Below are 23,077 nucleotides of genomic sequence, written 5' to 3'. Positions count from 1 at the left end.
CACACTCGCACATTACATGGGGCAGGGTGGAGGAGAGGCGAGAGGTAGAAACTGATACAAACTTTCTGGAAAGCTACTTGGTAACGCTCACCAGACTATCTGGAGACATTTTCGTTTGTCTTAACTGGGATTGGGAGGAGAGAGGATGATACTGACACCAGATCACTGAGCCCAGGGATGCTGCCAACATCCTGCAATGAGAGGACAGCCTCTGCCTCAGGGTCCCTTCTGATGATGACCGTAGCTTTGGTAAGGATGTGCCAGCAAGGACTACCAGAGGGCGTGCACGGGGGACTCGGGCCAATGACCTGTTTCAAATATGTTCTCTCTTTCATTCCCCGCTACATCCCAGCCCTGCTGGCACACAGCAGGCAGGAAATACTCGTTGAAAGTTCCATGCTGAACCCAGCAAAGGCTTCTGTGGCTAAGAAGTGGCCTCATGGTTCCAGACTGAGGTTCTACCGTGACACCTTGTGGCGGAAACCGAAACAACCGTGCCGATGGACCAGATTTAGCGGGTGTTTGCAGAGCGGATCACTTCCAGCTACAAAGGCCCCAGAATTTGTGGGGGAATCATGAGGCTAGAGAGAAGCAGGGAGACTCAAAAGGAGCTAATAGCGGCAAATGGGGGTTTGAGTGATTAATGGGAAAGATCAAAGAATGATGTGAAAAAGAAAAAAACAAAACAAAACAAAATAAGCCTCCGATGTCTAAGGTACACACTGGTTCAGTCGCTTAAGCGCCTGACTCTTGATTTCAGCAGAGGTCTCGATCTCAGGGTGGTGAGTTCAAGCCCCACGCAGGGGCTTACTAAAACAAAACAAAACCAAAAAATCTCCAAAAGGAGTCTTCACTCTCACAAGATAGCAAACCCAAACTTAAGAAGTTTTAACCTCTCAAGAAACAACCCTCTCTTTTGTTTGGCTAATAACTCCCATGCCTCACCCTCCGGCCAATAAAAAACAACTTCTCTGCGGGCTGGAAGGGATTCCGCCCACTGATCTCCAATTCATCCAGCTGAGTTTTTTTTTTTAAACAATTTGGATCCCAAACTGATAAAACAAGTCACAGAGGTTATTTAATTGGGGGAGGGGGGGTTCTCAAAATGTGCATGGGTAATCCTAATTATATTGTTTAAAAATAGGACTCATATACCCATCTGTCTGGAAGACTTACACCAAAACTTTTTACCAAAATGACAACGGTAGGTTTCCCAGGGGGCAGAGCCTGGGATAGTTCTTTTCTTTTTGTTTATCTATTCTCTGCTTTATTTTACAACGAGAGTCTATTGTTTATGTAAAGAAAATAAGAAGTTAGCTGGGTGTGGACCCAACATGCAAAGGCACTTAAGAATGTCTAAGGTACCAGTACCCTGATCCGCTCTGCACACCCGGATTTCCATATCTGGGCCGTTATTACCCAGAACCAAATGACCTACCAGCTCAGCACTCCCTTGAGCACGAGCTAACAAGAGCTGCCTTCACCTCTTCCAGCTTCGCAATTCCCCTCTTTGGGGAGTTTGGTAAATTTGGTGTTTACCAACCGAAGCTGACTGTCTCAGGAACCGAGGACGACGTGTTGGGGAGGAGCCTCCGTCCCCAGGGCCTGCTCACCTGACATGTGGACGTTCCGCAGGCAGGTCAGGGAGGCATTGAGACGGGCGCACTCCTCCCGGTTGGCTCCGTACTTCTCCACGGTCTCACACACCTGCTCATCTGTCATCTCCAAGAGGTCCTCCAGACTCAGCTGGCCGGGGGTGATCTCCTAGAGCAGGGGAGAAAGAAGGATGGTGAACACATCTCAGGGCCCCAGAGGGAGGGCGGGCGGGCTGGGCGTCCACACTGCCGCCTAGCGGTAGCTAGAGGAAACAGGCCTGGGTTTGAATCTCAGCTTGGCCACTCATTACCTTGGGCAAGTCACTTACCCTCTTTGGGAGCCTCAGTTTATTCACCTGTGAAATGGGAGTCTTAAGTGTTCATACTTTGTAAAGTAGCCCCTATCGTTAGCACACACTCAGTACTCCATAGATGGTGGCGGTTAGTTATCTGTCCTCCCCGAACTCCTTATGGGCAGTCTCCAATTCTCTTGTCTTTGGATGGCCCTCTACTCAGCTTGGCTTACCCCCGATTCAGGGTGACCTCAGAGCAGGGCACACTGGATAGGCCAAGTCTCTTGATGGCTGTCCTCCCCCACCACCCCCATCTAGATTGGGGGGTTTAGGAATCCTAAGGGGTGGTAAGTTGGAACCCTATGGGTAGCTTGGTGCTGGAAATGATCCTGGATTTTCATCTGAGCCCAACGGGGCAAGGCTGTGCATTCTAAGACAAAGTGGTAAGACCGGAGTACAGCATGGGGTAGGGACAGGGACACCTCTGGAGGCATGGGCTGAGCACATAAATGGTAGGATTGCCCGCTACAAATGTCCCTTCACCACCAGCAGCAACCACTCCCTTGCCCCATTTCCCAAAATGATGATGTGTCCCGGGACACCATGAAATGTGTCAGACTTTGACATGTATGCATCTTTATGCGTTTATGCATATTTATGCATCTATATCCATATATATATATGTGGATATATATGGATATAAATCCTTATATATTCATATATATATATTTACTAGAGAGCCTTCATTTATAGCAGTTAGTGGCATCCGATGTTTTTACATACATTATTTAAATAAGAATTTTAGATACCTAAAGATGGAGAGTCTAGGACAATATTATGGGATACTTCTGCCCTCTTGTGGCCACATCTGTGTATTACAACAAAATCTGATCCCTTTCCCTCCCCCCGCCCCACCAATCCCCAATACAGACATTTAACTGGCAGCCAGAAGGAGGAAAACTTCTTTCTCCGCCTCAAAACAGATGCAGGGCAAAGGTCATGAAGCCAAATCAGTGCCTTTCCAACTCACTAGGGCAGGGAGTAGGAGAAAACAGTACTTGAGTCATGTAGGGCTTTTCTCAAATAGGGACACATGGCTCAATAAAGTCCACTTTAAGAAAAGTGATGGTCCAGGAGCTGAAGGTACAAAACAAATCACATTTAGAGGGACTCATTCACAGCCTGAAAGAATTCTCCTCTTTTGCTGCAGAATTCACTTGTGCATTTCAATTCTATCATTTACTCTCCAAATACTCAAATTTCCCTGAAATTTGGGGTCACAGGAAAAAAAAATCACAGAAGTAATAACGACATAAAAAATGGACAAAGCCTAAAGAAACCCGGACTAACAGAGCAGATGCAATTCCGTTCAATAGTGTGATAATAATAAATGAAAATGAAATGAATGGTGCACAGTTTTAAGTGCCTTTTTTGGGTTTTCTTTTAATGTCACAAAGACCCCATAAAGTAGTACTTTCATCATCATCATTGGTCTGTAATTAGGACACTAAAATTCAGAGAGGTTAGACCACTTGCCCAGAGAGGCACAGCAAGTAAGTCTGAACCCAAGCGGTTACTGGGGAGCCTTGGTCATATTGCTGGTTCCTTCTCGGAAAGGGGGCCCTCTGGTGGATGCAGGCGGGAGCTGCAGGCAGAGAGCTGGAACCTCCGCATCCCCGAGTTGGTGGACTCAGGATTCTAACCGACTAAGGTAAGAGCCAGAGCTGGGGCACTTGCAGGCCAGGTAAATGAGCAAAACTGCCAACTAGCCAGAGCCTGCAGGATCCGAAGGGGCAGCAGAAATCAGGTGACTGCCATTGGACGGGAATTCAGCTCCGTGTGCTCAAAAATTTGGCTTTTTCTAGAAGCCAGAGATCTGGGGGTTTTTTTTAACGCAAACTCTTTAAGCTTTTAAATATTGGCTCAAAAATTTTTTCCAAACACCGTATCAGACAAAAAAAATGTCTGTGCATCAGATTCAAGGAATAGCTTGGGGGCCGCCAAGTTTCAACCCCTAGCTGAGAAGATTTTGTCTCTGTATTCACCTCACTTGATAAATAAACAGTCCCCAAAGCCTCTAAAAAGGGGACTGGCCCGTGCAAATAAAATGAACTGTCTGCAGTTATACGTGACCTTTCATTTTAAGGCCATTCACATGGAAACTCCATCCTGGGAATGAAATAAAGGAACGTAGAGTCATACACCATCCGGTGCACATGCGTGCGGTGCGGGGGCAGGAACGGAGGAGCGTGTGGGTCCCCCGTCCAGCTCAGCATCTGGTGGGTTCTAGGCGAGCTCACATAGAGGTCAAGGTCTGAAAAAGACATAAGGTGGAAGACAATCTTCCAGGCCTCTTCAAGCCAGAAGAAGGGTGCACCGTGAGAAATGGTACTTGGTCCTTCAGGCAAGGGGAGCGCCCCTTTGTCTACCCAGCTCAGCGAGTCCCCAGCAACAGAAAAAGGAGGAGAAAGCGCAGAGCTTCCCACCTGCCCCAGAGTCCTTCTGAGCTGCTTTCTCCTGCCAGCCCCATCCACTCACTAGCAGGGGAAGTCGCTTCATCTCGGAAACTCAGATCCTTGCTCTGCACGAGGGGGATCACTGTCCCCACCTCCAGAGATCACTGTGAGGGTCTGAACAGTCTCAGTGGTTGAGATCTTGGCTATAAAGCCCTTAGGACAACTCCTGGCCCCAAATATTCAGTGACCGGTTTTTATGAGGGCTGGACTGGTCCCTGGAAACAGGGAGGCCTTGGGATCCAAGAAGGTAGGGAAATCTCTTTGTCCTTGAGATTTTAAGGATGTGGTCCACTCCGGTTACTTCCAGAGATTTCAACAGTAAGAACAAGCTGACATTTGCCGAATGCTATCGGGTGCCAGATTGCGTGGAACGTTTTGGATGGATCATCGCATTTTATCATTCTAGCCACTTCAGAAGAGGAGGCGATCATTAACCCCATTAACAGATGAGAAAACTATACAATGCAGTATTACGCCTCCATCAGAAAGGATGAATACCCAACTTTTGTATCAACATGGACGGGACTGGAGGAGATTATGCTGAGGGAAATAAGTCAAGCAGACAGAGTCGATTATCATATGGTTTCACTTACTTGCGGAGTGTAAGAAATAACCCAGAGGACACTGGGAGATGGAGAGGAGAAGTGAGTTGGGGGAAATTGGAGGGGGAGACAAACTATGAGAGACTGTGGACTCTGAGAAACAAACTGAGGGTTTTGGAGGGGAGGGGAGTGGAGGGTTGGGTGAGCCTGGTGGTGAATATTAAGGAGGGCACGTATTGCCTAGACCACTGGGTGTGGTGCATAAACAATGACTCTTGGAACCATGAAAAAAATAGAATAAAATAAAATAAAATGACAAAAGAAAAGAAAAGAAAAACAGATGAGAAAACTAATACCCTCAGTCAGGGGTGTCCACTGTGGTGGCCACCAGCCACATTCATTAACATTAAATATAAGTAAAAATTCCGTCCATCAGCCCCAGGCACTAATCACAATCCGAGCACTCAAAGGCTCCCCGGGACTGGCGGCCACGGCATCAGAGAGCACAGATACAAAATATTTCCATCACTGCAGAAGTTCTGCTGGACAGAACCATTCTAAAAGGTAACGTGACTCGGCCAAGGTGAGTGAGCTAATCAGTGGCAGAGCTGGAGGAAGACGGGGCTGAGTGTAGAACCACACTCTTAACAACCCACTTGGACAGCATCAGAGATCCTCTGTGCCTTCATCCAACACATATTTTTTGAGGGTCTACTATGTGCCAGGCACAGGCAAAAACACGCTGGTTTCTGTCCGATCAGGGGCAGGGGGCAGGGATCCGTCTCTGGTCACCTCCAAGACTTCCTTGCGCACGTCGACGATCCGGAACCAGTGCCGGAGCTGGGGGAAGCCGTCCAGCTCGGCGTTGCGTTCCTGAAGGGCCACCTTCTTTTTGCAGGACAGCTGACGGCTGAAGTACTTCACCAGCTTGCTCTGTGGAGACACAGATGAGGACAGAGGGCGGGTCTCAGAGGCACAGCCACGGGAGGAGAAGCAGGAACCTCCCCCCGGTCCCCTCCCTGCCCGAACCCCATCCAATGCCTGTTCTTTTTTTTTTTCTTTTTTTTCCCCAATGCCTGTTGTAAAGACTGATTTAACTGCAGGGAGGAGAGGCAGGCAAAGGGTACCATTTTTTCGGGAGGGACTTTTGGCTGCAGTCATGTACATTTCCACAGCACAGATTCTTGGACCCAAGGACTCCGCTTCTAGGAACTTACCTACAGATGCCACACTGGGCCAGATGACTGTAAAAGAATATTTCTTCCAGTTCTCCTGGCAATGGCAAAAGACTGAAAACACCTTGAGAGTCCATCAGCAGGGGACTCATCTATCCAGGGAGTTTTACACAAGGGAGCTCTAGGCAGCTATAACAAAATAAGGAAGCGCGCTCTGTACCCGTACAGAACCATGTCCAAGATACACTGTTACACAGAAATACTCTGCAGGCGAGCGGGCGATGTCAATGTCTACGTTTATGTATCTTTGTAAATGCAGCCACTCTCTGGGAGGATTTCTTTTTTTTTTTTTTAAAGATTTTATTTATTTATTTGACAGACAGAGATCACAAGTAGGCAGAGAGGCAGGCAGAGAGAGAGGAGGAAGCAGGCTCCCCGCTGAGCAGAGAGCCCGATGTGGGACTCGATCCCAGGACCCTGGGATCATGACCCGAGCCGAAAGCAGAGGCCCTAACCCACTGAGCCACCCAGGTTCCCTCTGGGAGGATTTCTAATAATCTAGGGAAGGGAAGAGGGACATGGGGAAGAGGTATGGAAGAAACATTTCTTGTTTCTTACTTTTTAAAATTTGTACTCGAAGTAGCATCAACACACTATATTATATTAGCGACAAGCGTACAACCTGGAAATTCAACGATTATATACTCGATGCAGGGCTCACTACCAGCAGCAGAGAAGCACAATGACATTTGTCACCACATCAAGTTATTACAAAGGTACTGACTCTATTCCCAAGGCTGTAGTTTTCAGGGTGTAAGAGGTACAAGCTTCCGGTTGTAAAAGAAGTAAGTGACGGAGATGAAAAGTACAGCAGAGAAACATTTCACGGAAATCCTTTTGTACTCCGTGAATCTGAACTCGCATGCAAATATTCACAAATCCACAAATACTTTTAGAATGAGATGGACATGAACTCATGCTATGGAGAGATGCCATGACACAAGAAAGGAAAACTAGTTCTGTAAAAACTAACAACATCTGGCACACATCTGTCACTTACAATGTATTTCTAAGGACAGTGATGCTGTCGGGTTTTATCCTTAAGAGATAATTAAGAATATTCACGAAGCTTTGCTCTAAATTGAAAATAGCCACGAAAAAGTGGAGAACCACCCAAATATTCAACAATAGGGGATGAAGTAAGTACATTACAAATATATCTATATGATGGCATATCATTGAAAATAATGTATTAAATATGTATAATATAATGTACAAATAATGCATTAAAAATTTATAAAACTATGTGTACAGATGCACAGAAAAAGCCTTGGGAGGATACATAACAAAATATGAGCAGTAGTTATTTCTGAGAGTAAAATTATAGGTGATTAAGATTACTCCGATTAATAATTATTATAATTAAGATTATTAAGATTATTGATAGAGATTTTTTTCTATTTGCTTCTCTACAACAAAATTAGAAAATACAAGGTATATATATATCATCTGCTTATTAATGGAAAAATGTTCAGATGGGCTTGGTAATGTTTCTTTAACACGGATACTATCCAGTGTCAGCAAGAATGAGAGAAACCATTGAGAATGCCACTGGTGGGCAATCTGATTTTTTCTCAACATTTTAATAGTCTCACTTCTAGGAGACCCTAAAAAAGACTTATTTCTGTGTGTACATGGGATAAAGGCTGGCTCATTACCACAGCACAATAATTTTAAAAACTTGAAAAGGTAGACTGATACATATTGACTTGGGAAAGTCTCCAAGATTTTCATCTTCAGTGAAAAAGCAATCTGCAAAGACAAAATGTACTATGATTACATTTATATTTTTAAAACCCTGTATGTGTTGGGGTGCCTGGCTGCCTCAGTCAGTGGGGCGCATGGCTCTTGATCTCAGGGTTGTGGGTTTGAACCCCATGTTGGATGTAGAGATGACTTAAAAATAAATTCTGGGGGCACCTGGGTGGCTCAGTGGCTTAAGCCTCTGCCTTCAGCTCAGGTCATGATCCCAGCATTCTGGGATCGAGGCCCGCATCCGGCTCTCTGCTCAGTGGGGAGCCTGCTTCCTCCTCTCTCTCTCTCTGCCTGCCTCTCTGCCTACTTGTGATCTCTGTCAAATAAATAAATAAAATTTTTAATAAATAAATAAATAAATACTGGAAAACAAGATTTAAAAAGGTACGTTAACCGAGGGGTGCCTAGGGGGCGCAGTCGGTAAAGTGTCCGACTCTTGGCTTCAGCTCAGGTCATGATCACCAGGTGGTGAGATCGACCCCACATGGGATCCTTCACTCAGGATGGAAACAGCTTGAGATCTTCTCTCTCGCTCTCATTCTGCCCTCCCCACCCCGGCTCTCTCTCAAATAAATAAATAAAATACTTTGAAAAATAAAAAGGTACACTAACCCAAAAATTAAGTATGAATGAATTCCACCCCATCCATAGGATGGAATCCTATAATAAACTTCCATGTGGTGCACAAAACAATGAATTTTGGAACACTGAAAAAAAGATTAAGTTAAATTTTAAAAATAAATAAAGTACAATATGAATTTAAAAGCAAAACAAAAAACAAAAAACAAGGTAGATTTCGCTATGAAACCTGTCTCGAGCCGTTACCGCTCTCTCTATCAATTCTAGTAAGTTCCAGGACAGAAGAGATCTCAGAATTCTAACTTCCTTCACCGTGCAGAAAAGAAACTCCGGCAATTAACAGCAAAATGAATCTCTCAGACCCTGAGATCGTGCCATCTCTTACTCGCAGTAAGCGTGCCCAGCAGACTTGCTTCCTTTGCACTGATGTAAGTTGAGGGCTTATTAGTAACTGCAAAAATAGAAGAGCACACCGTGAAATGTGTAAGCCTGGTGATTCACAGACCTGTATTTGGAGGGCAAATAATACATTATATGTTAATAAAAATAATTTTAAAAAAATAGAAGAGCACAGTATAGAACCAGAAAAAAAGGACTCTACTGTATAAGTCTTTAATTTTTTTTTTTCCACTCGGCGGCAGGGAGAGGCTGGAATCTTGGGTACCAGAATCAGGTTAACCTGGGCTCCAAGCCCCACTGCGCGCCTCAGCCCCACTGGGCTCCAATTCCCTGTGAATGACCTCAAGCAAGTTTCAAAACTGCTCTACACCTCGGTTTGGTCACCTGGAAACCGGAGGTTTAAGTGTCCCTACTGCACGGGACTGTGGGGAGAGTTTAAAGGAATTATTCATGCAAAGCAGTGCTGGATGTCATATCAATGAGGCTGAGTTTGTGCCCCACAAACTCATAAGCATCTGCCACCGTTTCCTTGGAGGGGTCCTGCCCCAAACTTACCAACTCTCAGTACCAGCAAAAGTCTTAGCTAATAAATTAATCGTGTCAAAATATATATTCCTTAACAAATGTATCCTTTCTCCAACATTTAAAATGTACAGTTACACTGCAAAGAAATACTTTTAAGTTGGATTCAACTAAAAACTGTCTTCCTGACTCATTATTTAAATCCTGATTCTGAAATTCATAGGATTTAAATCGAACCAACTTACAGAAATTGCTTAAAAGGAATACATGCTTATTTTATTAACAATATCTATAAATTTGGGATTTCTGCTAACTGAACTTCCTCAAGCTTTTCACCTAAATAAGTTTTTACTGTTTATTATTTTATGCCTGTATAGGCCTGTGTTGGATTTCAAAAGAAACAAGAATGTGGCTTTTTTTTTTTTAAGATTTTGTTTATTTATTTGACAGAGATCACAAGTAGGCAGAGAGGCAGGCAGAGAGAGAGAGAGGAGAAAGCGGGCTCCCCGCTGAGCAGAGAGCCCAATGTGGGGCTCGATCCCAGGACCCTGGGATCATGACCTGAACCGAAGGCAGAGGCTTTAACCCACTGAGCCACCCAGGCGCCCCAAGAATGTGGTTTCTTGACATAAATAAAAAAACAACAAAAACAATGTGGTTTCTTAAAGGAAGGAAGGAAGGAAGCAAGCAAGCAAGCAGTGTCAAAGAGAGCCAGTGACATTCTATCTCTCAAACCTTTTTTTTTTAAAGTTTTTATTTATCTAAGTATGCTCTACACCCAATGTGGGGCTCAAACTCACAACCCTGAGATCAAGAGTCACACGCGCCACTGACTGAGCCAACTAAGTGCCCAGTCTCTCCCACTTTTGATTAAGCATTCATTATCACAGAAGACTGCAAAACCAGACTGAGGCTGAATGGAGCCAAGGAGCCATGCCATGACCCCGCTCAAACACCCACTCTTGAAGGGCAGATCTCTCAAGTATGGGTCACACTGATCACTGGAGGTATGGCACTGAGTGACAATGGGTTATATCAAGGAGACGGTTTCTGTCCAGTGATGCTATGTCTTTAACACATAGCATGTGATAATCTCTCTTTATAACAGAGAGCAGGACACAGACTCATAGCCTTGGACAGGTAACAATAGTGAGCATGATGTAATGACACTGGGGTTTTTCTGGTTTGTCTTTTGTTGTTTTTTAAAGATTTTATTTATTATTTGTCAGAAAGAGGGAGAGCACAAGCGGGGGGGAGGGGGCAGGCAGAGGCAGAGGGAGAAGCAGGCTCCCTGCTGAGCAAGGAGCTCAATGCAGGAGCTCAATGCAGGACTCCATCCCAAGACCCCTGAGATCATGACCCGAGCAGAAGGCAGACACTTAACCGACTGAGCCACCCAGGTGTCCTGTGATACTACTGTTTTTATCGTGTTAATTTTTTTGATTGCCTTCCATTCATGGCAAGTGATACTAGTTTTCCATTACAATAGTTGCATAAGATTTGTATTTTTTTTTAAGATTTTATTTATTTGTTTGACAGATAGATCACAAGCAGGCAGAGAGGCAGGCAGAAAGAGGAAGGGAAGCAGGCTCCCTGCTAAGCAGAGAGCCCGATGCGGGGCTCGATCCCAGGAACTTGGGATCATGACGTGAGCCGAAGGCAGAGGCTTTAACCCACTGAGCCACCTAGGCGCCCCGCATAAGGTTTGTATTTAAATACATGTGTGTTTTGAAGAATTGAGTCTGTTTCAAGAACATACACAGACACGGCAAAAAGCGCGGTCGTGGTGTCAAACTTATGAGTTTGGGAAACGCTGTTCTATAGGATATCATTCAGACTCAGACGTTATTCAGGGCTCAGCTGTAGTCCATTTCTCCTCCCTTGCCTCTCTTTTACATGTGATTCCCTAAACACATCACCTCAAATGTGCCCCTTCTATGATTTTGCCCAGGTTCCCCCATCTTAAAGTGCTTTCCATATCCACCTGTAGTTGGCTGTAAAGATGCCCTGATTCCTCTACACCTCCTGCTCCCATACCCTTTGCAATGTGCCTTTAGAATTCACTCACAAGGGGCACCTGGTTGGCTCACTGGGTTAAGCCTCTGCTTTCGGCTCAGGCCATGATCTCAGGGTCCTGGGATGGAACCCTGCATCGGGCTCTCTGCTCGGTGGGAGCCTGCTTCCTCCTCTCTCTGCCTGCTTCTCTGCCTACTTGTGATCTCTGTCTGTCAAACAAATAAAATCTTTAAAAAAAAAAAAAAAAAGAATTCACTCACAAACAAGGCAGAGTCGATGCCCACAACCCTCCACCTGGAAGTTTCTTGCCTCAGCCAATAGAAAAAGGCTTTGCATGGTTCTACTTGCTGCCTTGGATCAGCCACGTCCATGAGAATGTGTCCGGGCTAGTCAGTTAATCCACTGAAGGAGGAAGGACCATGTAGAGCAAAGCCACGTCTTCCCCGATATCCCAGACAGAGCCAGCCTTCTCATGTCAGACAACAGCCTATTGCTACCTGGTTATTGGCCGTGAGTGAGCCCAGCCAAGATCAGAAGAGCCGGGAATCGGCGACCGATCCCCAGACGCATGGTCAACCAATGTTCACGTTGTCTGCAACTACGGTTTAATGGTTGGTCGTTACGCAGCATTACTGGGACGCACAGCTGACCCACACATCATCCCATCAACTCCGAGAAATCTGACTTTTTCTCCAAAGTTCATCTCAAACGTCACTTTCTCCAGCAAGTCTTTATCAAACCTCCCCTGGCATTGTATTTTTTACTTAACTCCGTTATAACATTTACCACGGTTTTTTCTTGCATTATAATTGGCTAATAATGAAGACACTGGATATCTTAAAGGGTTGAGGAGCCCTTTCCAGATTTGGAAGCATCAACAAAATAAGAACAATAATAGAAATAAAGGTACCATTATTGAACACTTCATGTCGATATAGCCACAAACCCCCAGGGGCTAGACACTGTTGCGATCGACATTTCACGAATGGAGAAATTAGGCACAGAGAAGTTAAGCCTTTTGTTCACATTCTCACAGCTAGTTAAGTCGAGAGCTAAGATGCAAACCCAACCTGATTCCAAGGCCACAATATTGCAGAAAGGATAGATTTAATTTAATGTTAATTATTTAACAAGCACATGTGTATCTTTTCCTTGTGGAAAAAGCTAGGCCATTTTGGATAAGGCCAAAGCTCCCTTTGTGCACTCCTCTTCTCCCTGGACATAACGGAGGTAACCACTGAGACTAGCCTGACCTTCTTCTATGGCTCTCTGCACGTCCATACTTGTGTGTGCGTGGGGGGTGGGGGGCGCGTGTAAACTCAGCAACATAGTTGATGTGTAGGGTTGGGTGTTTTTGTTTTTTTGTTTTTTTGTTTTTCACATAAATTGAATCTTACTTTTTTCACCCAGTTGCAAGCCTCGAGCATCTTTCCCTTTTAGTTCATACAGATCTAACTCATTGCTTTTAATCTTCTGCATGAGGCATTCCTTTGATTCCAGGGTCAAAAGCCCATGATGTGAGCAGTTCTGTGATGTCCACTGGGGGCATCTATGTCGGCTATGACAGAGCATTTTTCAGGAAGAACAGCCACGAGAGAAGCCACCATTTACCAAATGCTTGCAGTGAGCCTGACCCAGTGGGATAAGTGCTTTGAATGTGTCTGCTCAGTTTTAATCCATGCAGCGGTGCTGTGAGGAGGGCATTCTGAGCCCATTCTATGAACAAGAACACTGAGGTGGCAAGAGGTTAAATCACGAACCCAGATCCACAAAACTATTGAAGTTGGGGAGTCAAGGCAGGAGCCCAAACCTCTCTCCCTTTACCAGGATGCTGCACTGAGATGCTCACGGGTTCTTCCCACTGAACTGGAAATCCAAAGTCGGGCATGGACCCCTCACTCATCTTGGAAAGGCTTCCAGGTATTATGGTAGAAGTGAGTTTCTAAACTCCAGCTCCGAGGCTTTGGTGATTCATGTTTGCTCCCTGAGCCTCTACTGTCTCATCTGTAAAATGGGTATATACCACCTTTCCTCCCAGGCCTGCTGAGACATCACAGGAGATGCTGTCTGTGCAGAAGGTAGGCTGAGCCCTCTTCCGACACAAGCACCCTGTCCTGACTGTGGAAGGAATGCTTGGATTCTGGAAGGTGTTTTCAGCATCACCCTGAGACCGGACCTGTATCTGCCCGGGACCAAGAACCAAGGGGCACCCCCACTACGATACATTAGGAATGAGGGAGACAGAGACGGATTCAGGAAGCAGATGGAGTAGGGAAGAGAGGCAGGAAGGGAAGCCACAGGACCAGGGCTTCCCCTCGAGGCAAAAAAGGAACAAGAGTCACTTTTCGGGACAAGAATGCAGCTAATCCAAGCAGGGAAAAACCCAGAAACCTGCCCCGAGTGTGAAGCTGGACTAGGCAGAAGTCAAGCAATACTTCCCAAATGGGATGCATTCCTCTGGAAATCAGCAGCTTCGCCCACGGGGTCCCCAGGATTGGTGGCATCGGATAATTGCAGCTGTTGGCCAACAGGGGTTCTCCCCAAGCCAAGAGCTGCTTGGGGATAAACACTTCTTACCAATTGTCTTTAGTCTGCACAGGGACATGATGATGTACGTCCAATTACTGGCCCCATTTAAAGTTCAGAAAAGGGGTGCCTGGGTGGCTCAGTGGGTTAAGCCTCTGCCTTCGGCTCAGGTCATGATCCCAGGGTCCTGGGATGGAGCCCCGCATCGGGCTCTCTGCTCAGCGGGGAGCCTGCTTCCCTCTCTCTGCCTGCCTCTCTGCCTACTTGTGATCTCTCGTTCTCTGTCAAATAAATAAATAAAATCTTTAAAAAAAAATAAAAGTTCAGAAAAAGTTAAATTCCATCTCTGGGTTATCATAGGTGAGATGTATTTGCTTATTTCTGGGCGTGTATATCTTAATCATTTTTTCTTAAGCTTGAATCGCTTATAGGATAACTAGTTACAAACCTCATGAAAATCAGACACTTACCAACAATAAAAACATGTGGGACAATGGCCAATGTCAGCCACTTCATTAAATAAGTTCTAGAGTTTTACTGCAGTTCATTTTTAATCCATGCAACAATGCTAGCTGGGAGTGGTTCGATTAGACACCACATATGTGAAGATTACAAGAAATCATGTATTTAAGGCACTTAAGAAATACTTGGTGTATATATATGGTACATTCAGTGTCAACCATTTCATTAAGTTTGTATATAAAATTTTCTGTATAACCCTATATTATACATTTGACAATTATATATAACTAAACTATATATAACTTATATACATGTTATACTTAGTATACATTTTATATAGTAAGTATATAGTATATGTAGTATACATATATAGTATTTTATACATATATAAAATATCAGGTATTCTGCTAAACATTTCATACACATTATTTCATTTAACCTTCGCAACCCCAGAGATATGCCCATTTTACAGATGAGGAGACTGAGGGCCATAGAGCTTTAGCTGCTCTCCAAGGTATCAGATAATTTTACATATAAGTTTCCTCTTTCCCCCATTCCCTGACCATAAAATCATCTGGAGGTGTCTGTTCAAAAATCAACCTTCCAGGCCCATCCCTTAGGAAGCCTGGTTCAGTGAATCCGGGGAAGCCCCAAGAATTCATAAAAACACAAGCACCCCAATGACACGGAGAGTCAGACAGGAGAGAAACACCCATCTACAGTCTAAATTATGGAATGAAAGCAGTTTGTTTCTCTGACAAGCTTAAGCATCGGGATCCTTGGACAATAAAACCAGGGCAGAAACCTAGTTCTGGAAGCCAGTGTTGGCACCTGGGCGAGCAGCACCCTTCCAGGGTGGTGGGCTCCTGTGGGCAGCAAGCATGCCCTGCGCAGCTCCGAGGGACAACACCCTGTCTGGGGCCCCGGGAATTCGAAGAGCTGTCTGCCCCCAGCCAGGCCTGCAGGGGCTCCCAGTGGGGCAGACGAGACTGATGTGCCAACACGAATCAAGGGGCCAGACGAGAGGAGTCAGAACAGAAGGGCAGCCAGGCTTCAGCACCGGCCCCAAGGATGCAAAATTAAGAGAACAGTCTCATAGACAGCAACTTGCCATGATCACAGGATGATAATGATGGGAGTTCTATGTTTATTCTAGAAGAAGCAAGGCCTGCCATTCATTCATTTACTCTGTGTGTGTGTACACACGCGCGCGTCCCAAGTGCGTGTATGTGTGTGTTTGGGGGTTCAAGAGTGAGGGATACGAAATCAATTACACGTCCTAGGGCAGGGCTCTTCAGCTCTGCTAGTGTGGCCTGAAGACATGTGCTCTGAAGGCTGTGAAGGCTGGGCTCCTCCAGACGAGTGCAGAAACCAAGAGCATTTAGTTACCTGGAGAGCTATTGGAGTGCTTTTCTGCCCGCTGAAGCTAGTACCTTCAAAGTGAGGCTTGTATTTTGTTTGGATATTTCGGTCCCCTTCGTTTTCCACTAAAGCACTTTATCCTATCTACAAAAGCATTGGCTACAAAGTACCAGGAAAACAAAAAAGCTGATTCTTCACCCCAGAGGGCTGACCTCCACACTCAGACAATTTCAGCGAAAAACCTGAATCCCCCTACATCACTAAATAACCTTCCAAGGATTCTGCCTTTAAGAGCACCACAGCAATGCTGAAGTCGGTGTTAGCTTGTTATGGGCATGCTACAGATGGGAAACCGAGGTTCAGGGCCATCGTAATCCTGCCCGAGCTTACTGGACTAAAGCAACACCAGGTCAGTATTTAAACTCAGGGTCCGATTACCAAGTCATGTGCCCTCTTAGCGATAACTCTCTGCAGAAGCAGAGGACCCAAACAGCCTAGAGGTCAAGGTTGAGAAGCACAATTGGAAATGCATCTTTGTATGTCCTCACCTTGCCAGGTGTCCTAATTGATTTTTAGGTCACCCTCAATTCAAGTCCATGCAGAGCCGAACCGCAAAGGGTCCAAAGGGTCCACCTTCAAGGGAAGAAACACAGGGCTCCCGGAAATAGCAGAGCCATGCTGAGCCCACCACCTGCCCTTGCCTTGCCCTGCCCGGCTGCAAAATAAGGTCTCTGGGCCCCCTGGGGTGGGAAGGATCCCAGGAGTCTTGAGAGAGGACACAGAGGGATGTAATTCTCCAACTCTACACCAGGGGGCAGCCTGGCACCTTCCACCGCAGATGGAAAAAATTCTCAGACCCTCCTGGATGTGAGCACCCTCAGTGTCTTATTACCGTACTCCGTATTAGCATGATGGTAAATTTAGCAGCATAAACACACACAAAAAAAATGTTTAAAGTCAAGACATGTGACTGAGCTATAAATAATCATGTCTGAAATCTCTAAAGTGAAATGGGGAACTTTTCACTTAGACTCTAAACCAAGATAAACCCAGGGACCCATGGGCAAGCCCCTGGGGTTGGGTTTGCTTAGCCCCAAACCATCACTGTTTAGGTGCTATTTTGTTTTGTTTAATTTGTTTTAAGTACTCTCTACTCCCACTATGGGCTGGAACTCAGGACCCCAAGATCAAGAGTCACATGCTCTTTGGACTGAGCCAGCCAAGTGCCCTTTAGGTGCTATTTAAAAAAAAAAGAGAGAGAGAGAAAAGGAAGGAAAAGATCTCTAAGGCAGAGATCTTCTGTGTGATCTTTCACAAATCATCTCTCCTGTAAACCACACGGCCATGTCTAGGGGAGCATCTCGGCTCCCACCCATTTTACACATAAAGAAACTGAGGCTCCGAAATGCAGCATAACTGGCCTTAAAATCCCACGGATGAAGAGGCAGACTCCACAGCACCCTGTCCCCCCTCAGGGCTGCCTATCAGCAAACACCCTACTATCGCTGCCTTCTGGTAGACAGGCACCAGCTCGCAGCAGAGCGCTGAAGCCGCGAACCCACAGCATCCCCGCCTCTGTGCTCTTCTCGCTGCCCAGAGCTCTCTCCTCCAGCTGCAGGCACAAATGGCACTTTCCTACCCTTCGGGTGCCACCCCTTCCCAACCGCCGCCACCCCCCCACCCCGTGTCACCATCACACCACCCTGCTTTCTTCCTCTGTAGCACTTATCCTTAGCCCACAAATGATCCTGTTGATTGGTTTCCATGGTTACGCCCCCCATCAGCACCATCACACGCACACACCCATCAGAATGCCAGCTCCAAAGAGCACCACAGGCTTGGCCTCCAGCGTGCAGAGCCGTGTCTGGCACACAGTCAGTCCCTGGGACATTTTTCTGGGTGGTTCAACGGGGTTTGGCGGGGGCTGGGGGGGGCCAGGCCTCTCCCAGGAAGTCCCAACCCCTTTTCCAGAGGGTGCTGCTTGTTCAGAACCGCCCCCCCCCAACCCGGCTCTGCGGCCAAGGCTCTGCGTTCCCTGGGCTGCTGTGGGGCCCAGCCAGACGCCCGACGCCTTCCCGCGGTTGCCAGGGCGACCATTGTCATAACATCCCTGGCGCTGCGCTCGCGGGGCCAGCTGACAGGGGAGAGAATGATTTGACTCGCTAACGTCTCAAGTAACCGGCCGATTTGCATCCGCAGGCAAATTCCCTGCTGAGGGCTGGAGGCCTGGGAGATGGCACCCTTCCTTCTCTTCCTACCCCAGATCCCTTAGGGTGGCGGCATCCCTCAGTCCAAAGCAGACAGGACCCACTACCAGTGTGGGGTTGTCCCCCAGGAATGCTGGAACCATGCCTACTCCGTCTTCAGGGGAAAATGCCCACTGCACGCTGCTTGAGGGTAAAGCCCTCAAGGCTGCCGGTGGCTTTCCTTTTCTTTCCATTATTATTACTAACGAATAGGACAAACAATGGAGGCAACTTCACTGATTTAGTGAGCACTTACCAGATGCCAGGCCCACTGGCAACTTTCTCACATGGTCATTATTATAATTTTAATATTTATGCTCTAACAGAACACTCTAGAATACAGTAGTGTATCTATATACTGTAGAATATATATTTGTACATAAATCATAGATAGGAGTTCATAGACATACAATACATCATATAATTAGAAATACAACAGTATGCATACTATGTGCATATAGTATATATTTCTAATGATAAAACTGACATTTGTTGGTCCTTCTTAAATGCCAGCCTGTGCTTGTTTCACTACAATGATGCTGTCATCAGTACGCTATCATACAGTAATAAAGTCATAAACATATGGGGCGCCTGGGTGGCTCAGTGGGTTAAAGTCTCTGCCTTCGGCTCAGGTCATGATCTCAGGGTCCTGGGATCGAGTCCCATATTGGGCTCTCTGCTCAGCAGGAAGCCTGCTTCCTCCTGTCTCTGCCTGCCTCTCTGCCTACTTGTGATCTCTATCAAATAAATAAATAAAACCTTAAAAAAAAATTCATGTTGAAATTGGAGTTTAAAAAAAATAATAAAAAAAAATAAAGTCATAAACATAATCTTAGCTAAGTTTTACTGAGCACCTACTATGTGCCAAGCACTGTGCTAAGTTTATTACATACACACACAAAGGGCTGACAGCCCAATTATCCCCATTATGAAGGTGAGAAACAGGAAACGCACAGTAACAATGCAACTTGCCTGAAAGTCACATGGAAAACAGGCGGGACCAGAGATGGTCCCCGCGCCCGCCGGAGCCTGTCCCATTCCTTATTTTCACACCACACCTTCAAGCGGTCCAAGGCAGCTTGCAGCAGAACCCCCTCGGGACGGTGTTAAAAAAACACATTCAGAGTCCCCGCTCCCCCCAACCCACACATGCGGAGTCCAATGCTCTTGGGGACAAGGGGGCTTCTCATTTCTTTTAAACAAGGTCCCCAGGTAGTTCTGACAAAGGCAAAAAGTCCAGAACCACTGGCTTCACTTTTTTTTTTTTTTAAATCACTCATTACCACTGCAGTGCCAATTAGGTGATCTGATTAAATTAATGAGTCTTGAGGGGCTGAAATTCCAGAGAGGGCGGTTCCAAGTGATGTACGTAGGACCAACAATCCTAAAAAGGAGACTCGGGGAAGAAAATAAGACGCGGGGCCCCTAAGACAAACTTAGATGTGACCACAGGTGTAACCACTCCCAACCTTTTTGGAACAAGGAGGGCCTGCGTGAAGAGTAATAACTAATAACACGGATTCTGTCCAGGGCTGACTTTAGGGGAGCGAATCCAGTCAGTCTAAATCACCTCCCACTGCCCATCTCCCCAACGCCCTCCTTAATCATTCACCAGGGACCAAGATGTGCAGAGAAACATAAGCTCGTAGGGTGCGGGCCCACTTTTGTACGTACATTTTGAACCATGAGACCTCCTGGCAAGTAGCAAAGATAGATGGAAAAGAAAGAAGGAAGGAGAAAGGAAGGAAGGGAAGAAGGAAGGGAGGGAGAGGAGGGGAAGGGGAAGGCATTGCTTTAGAAGCAACACAGCTGGGGAGGAATCAGGCAGGAGTTCTGGGATGCCATGTCCGTGGTCCTTGGACAGCTGGGGGGACCAAGCTAGATGTCATTAGTAACCAAAAACATATGTGAAGGGTCTGCCCTAAGCAATACGTTGCCTTATTATCTACTGCCCGAACTACAGGAAAAGTAGAACTAAGACCCCAGAAATAAAGACCAGACGTATCAAGGGGAAAAAAAACACAAAACACATATGCACTAAAAGTAAGTGTCGGGGCGCCTGGGTGGCTCAGTGGGTTAAAGCCTCTGCCTTCAGCTCAGGTCATGATCCCAGGGTCCTGGGATCGAGCCCCACATCGGGCTCTCTGCTCAGCAGGGAGCCTGCTTCCTCCTCTCTCTCTGCCTGCCTCTCTGCCTACTTGTGATCTCTCTCTGTCAAATAAATAAATAAAATCTTAAAAAAAAAAAAAAGTAAGTCTCTTCTTCCCAATGACCCTGCAATTGCACTGCTGGGTATTTACCCCAAAGATACAGACGTAGTGAAAAGAAGGGCCATCTGTACCCCAATGTTTATAGCAGCAATGGCCACGGTCGCCAAACTGTGGAAAGAACCAAGATGCCCTTCAACGGACGAATGGATAAGGAAGATGTGGTCCATATACACTATGGAGTATTATGCCTCCATCAGAAAGGACGAACACCCAACTTTTGTAGCAACATGGACGGGACTGGAAGAGATGATGCTGAGTGAAATAAGTCAAGCAGAGAGAGTCAATTATCATATGGTTTCACTTATTTGTGGAGCATAACAAATAATATGGAGGACAAGGGGAGATGGAGAGGAGAAGGGAGTTGAGGGAAATTGGAAGGGGAGGTGACCCATGAGAGACTATGGACTCTGAAAAACAACCTGAGGGTTTTGAAGGGGCGGGGGGGGGAGGTTGGGGGAGCCAGGTGGTGGGTATTATGGAGGGCATGTATTGCATGGAGCACTGGGCGTGGTGCAAAAACAATGAATACTGTTACGCTGAAAATTTAAAAAAAAAAAAAAAAAAGTAAGTCTCTTTTGGGCAAATTCTTCCCTTTGACCATGGAAACCTGTTCTGCCCAGAGCCACACTGCTCGATAGACCAGCCACTCAGCACATGTGGCAATGTACAGGGAAATCAAAATGAACTAGAATTACATAAATATTTAACAGAGCAAATAAATAGGGTTAGAGCATCCTATGGACCCCACTGACCAAAAATCCAGAAAGCATCTCTCATGGTCATTATGTGACATCAGATAATCACAGAATTCAACTCCCAAAAAATGTCATTAGAATTTGAGCTTAGAATTGTGTGAGACAAACTAGTTTCCTGAATGGGTTAGCACCTTTAAATTCTGGGAAAACCTGGGATGAATAATAGATACATTTAAGGGGCACCTGGGTGGCTCAGTGGGTTAAACCTCTGCATTCAGCTCAGGTCATGATCTCGGGGTCCTGGGATAGAGTCCCGCATCGGGCTCTCTGCTCAGCGGGGACCCTGCTTCCTCCTCTCTTCTCTGCCTGCCTCACTGCCTACTTGTGATCTCTGACTGTTAAATAAATGAATAAATAAAATCTTTTAAAAATAATTTTAAAAAATAGACATATTTAAGATAATTAAACCCACAACATTGCTATTTGAATGAAAGAGCCCGTACCTTCGGAATATTTATATTCTATTCTCTTAAGGTTTTAAACAATTTGGCCAGTTAGAGTAAGAATTCGCCTTTCTGGTTTGGAACATGTAACTGAATAACTGATTTAGATGTGCATTTGACATTGAAATTGTATTCAATGTAGGTACACTATTAGGAAGTGGCTTAAGGCCCAGCATATTTGTAAGTTTGATTTTTTTAGATTTCTATGTGCTATGTAAATAGTTGGGAAGGCTTGTATATCAACAATTAGAGCATTTTAAAAAAAATTCCTGTATATCACATTTGTAAATAGAGGTTACATTGTTTGGCGATGTTTAATTCACTACAGTTGTCAGTGGAAGTAAAGAAGATACAAAATCCCCTGGACGTGACTGCTGAAATTTCCCAGACTCACACAAACACAATAATACTGTATATGCACTGAATTAAAAACACAAGGAGAGGGGCACCTGGGTGGCTCAGTTGGTTGGACAACCAGCTCTTGCTTTTGGCTCAGGGCATGGATCTCAGGGTCCTGGGATCAAGCCCCATGTTGGGTTCTGTGCTCAATGAAGAGTCTTCGGGGGTATCTCCCTCTGCTCCTCCTCTGCTCACACACACTCTCTCTCCAAAATAAAAATAGGGGTGCCTGGGTGGCTCAGTGGGTTAAAGCCTCTGCCTTCGGCTCAGGTCATGATCCCAGGGTCCTGGGATGGAGCCCCACATCAGGCTCTCTGCTCAGCAGGGAGCCTGCTTCCTCCTCTCTCTCTGCCTGGCTCTCTGCCTACTTGCGATCTCTGCCTGTCAAATAAATAAATCTTCAAAATAAAAAGAAATAAAATCTTTAAAAATGTTATTTAAAAAACATAAGGGGAAGAAGGGCATGTAACTTTTTCTGTAAAGGATATGGCGTTAATAAATTAAATATTAATTTTAAAACCAAAAAAGAATTACATGCAAGTGAACATTCAGTGTCAGGCACACTAACCACATTTCAAGCACTCAGTAACCACGTGTGGCCAGTGGCCAGTGCCTGTTGTGCTGGACCCCACAGATACGGAATACATCCATCATCTCATGGAGGAGGGGGAGTTCCTCTAAACCACGCACACAATTTTGGCAGATCTCTTGGGAAATGAACACTCCAAAGCCCTTTCCCCTCAATGCACAATATAACTCTTGCCAAGATTTGTAGGACTGGGACATCTGGGGGGCCAGTCGGTTAGGCATCCACCTTCAGTTCAAGTCATGATTCCAGGGTCCTGGGAACAAGTCCTGCATCGGGCTCCTTGCTCAGCAGGGAGCCTGCTTCTCCCTCTGCCTCTGCCTGCCGTCCCCCTGCTTGTGTTTTCTCTCTCTCTGACAAATAAATTAATTAAATCTTAAAAAAAATAAAAGATAAAGAAAGATTTGCAGAATTGCCTCAATGGAAAACGCAGGCCCCCCCCAAGGACAAGAGACATAGGTATATACGAAGACAATCTGAGTGGGAGAGGTCGAGAACAGAGCAGGGAATACTGGCCGTGAAATTTACCCCAGAATGAAGAGAAATGTATAAAATCCTTGAGGAGGAAGCTCAAAA

General features: G+C 45.7%; 1 protein-coding gene across 1 annotated transcript in view; it reads right to left on the bottom strand.

Moving 5' to 3' along the window:
* The window catches only part of KSR2 (kinase suppressor of ras 2), a gene marked incomplete at both ends in the record, with an annotated part of 399,795 nt that overhangs the window by 306,929 nt on the left and 69,789 nt on the right, over nucleotides 1-23,077 (bottom strand). The window contains 2 exons of the mRNA XM_080821671.1: nucleotides 1,614-1,764; nucleotides 5,739-5,879. Of these exons, the coding sequence (XP_080677797.1) occupies nucleotides 1,614-1,764; nucleotides 5,739-5,879 (292 nt within the window). The remainder of the gene's footprint in view (nucleotides 1-1,613; nucleotides 1,765-5,738; nucleotides 5,880-23,077) is intronic.

The sequence above is a fragment of the Martes martes genome (assembly GCF_963455335.1).
Source record: "Martes martes genome assembly, chromosome: 13".
In the NCBI taxonomy this organism is placed as follows: domain Eukaryota; kingdom Metazoa; phylum Chordata; class Mammalia; order Carnivora; family Mustelidae; genus Martes; species Martes martes.
Note: the sequence above shows the minus strand (reverse complement) of the source record. Positions and strands in the feature narration are given on the sequence as shown.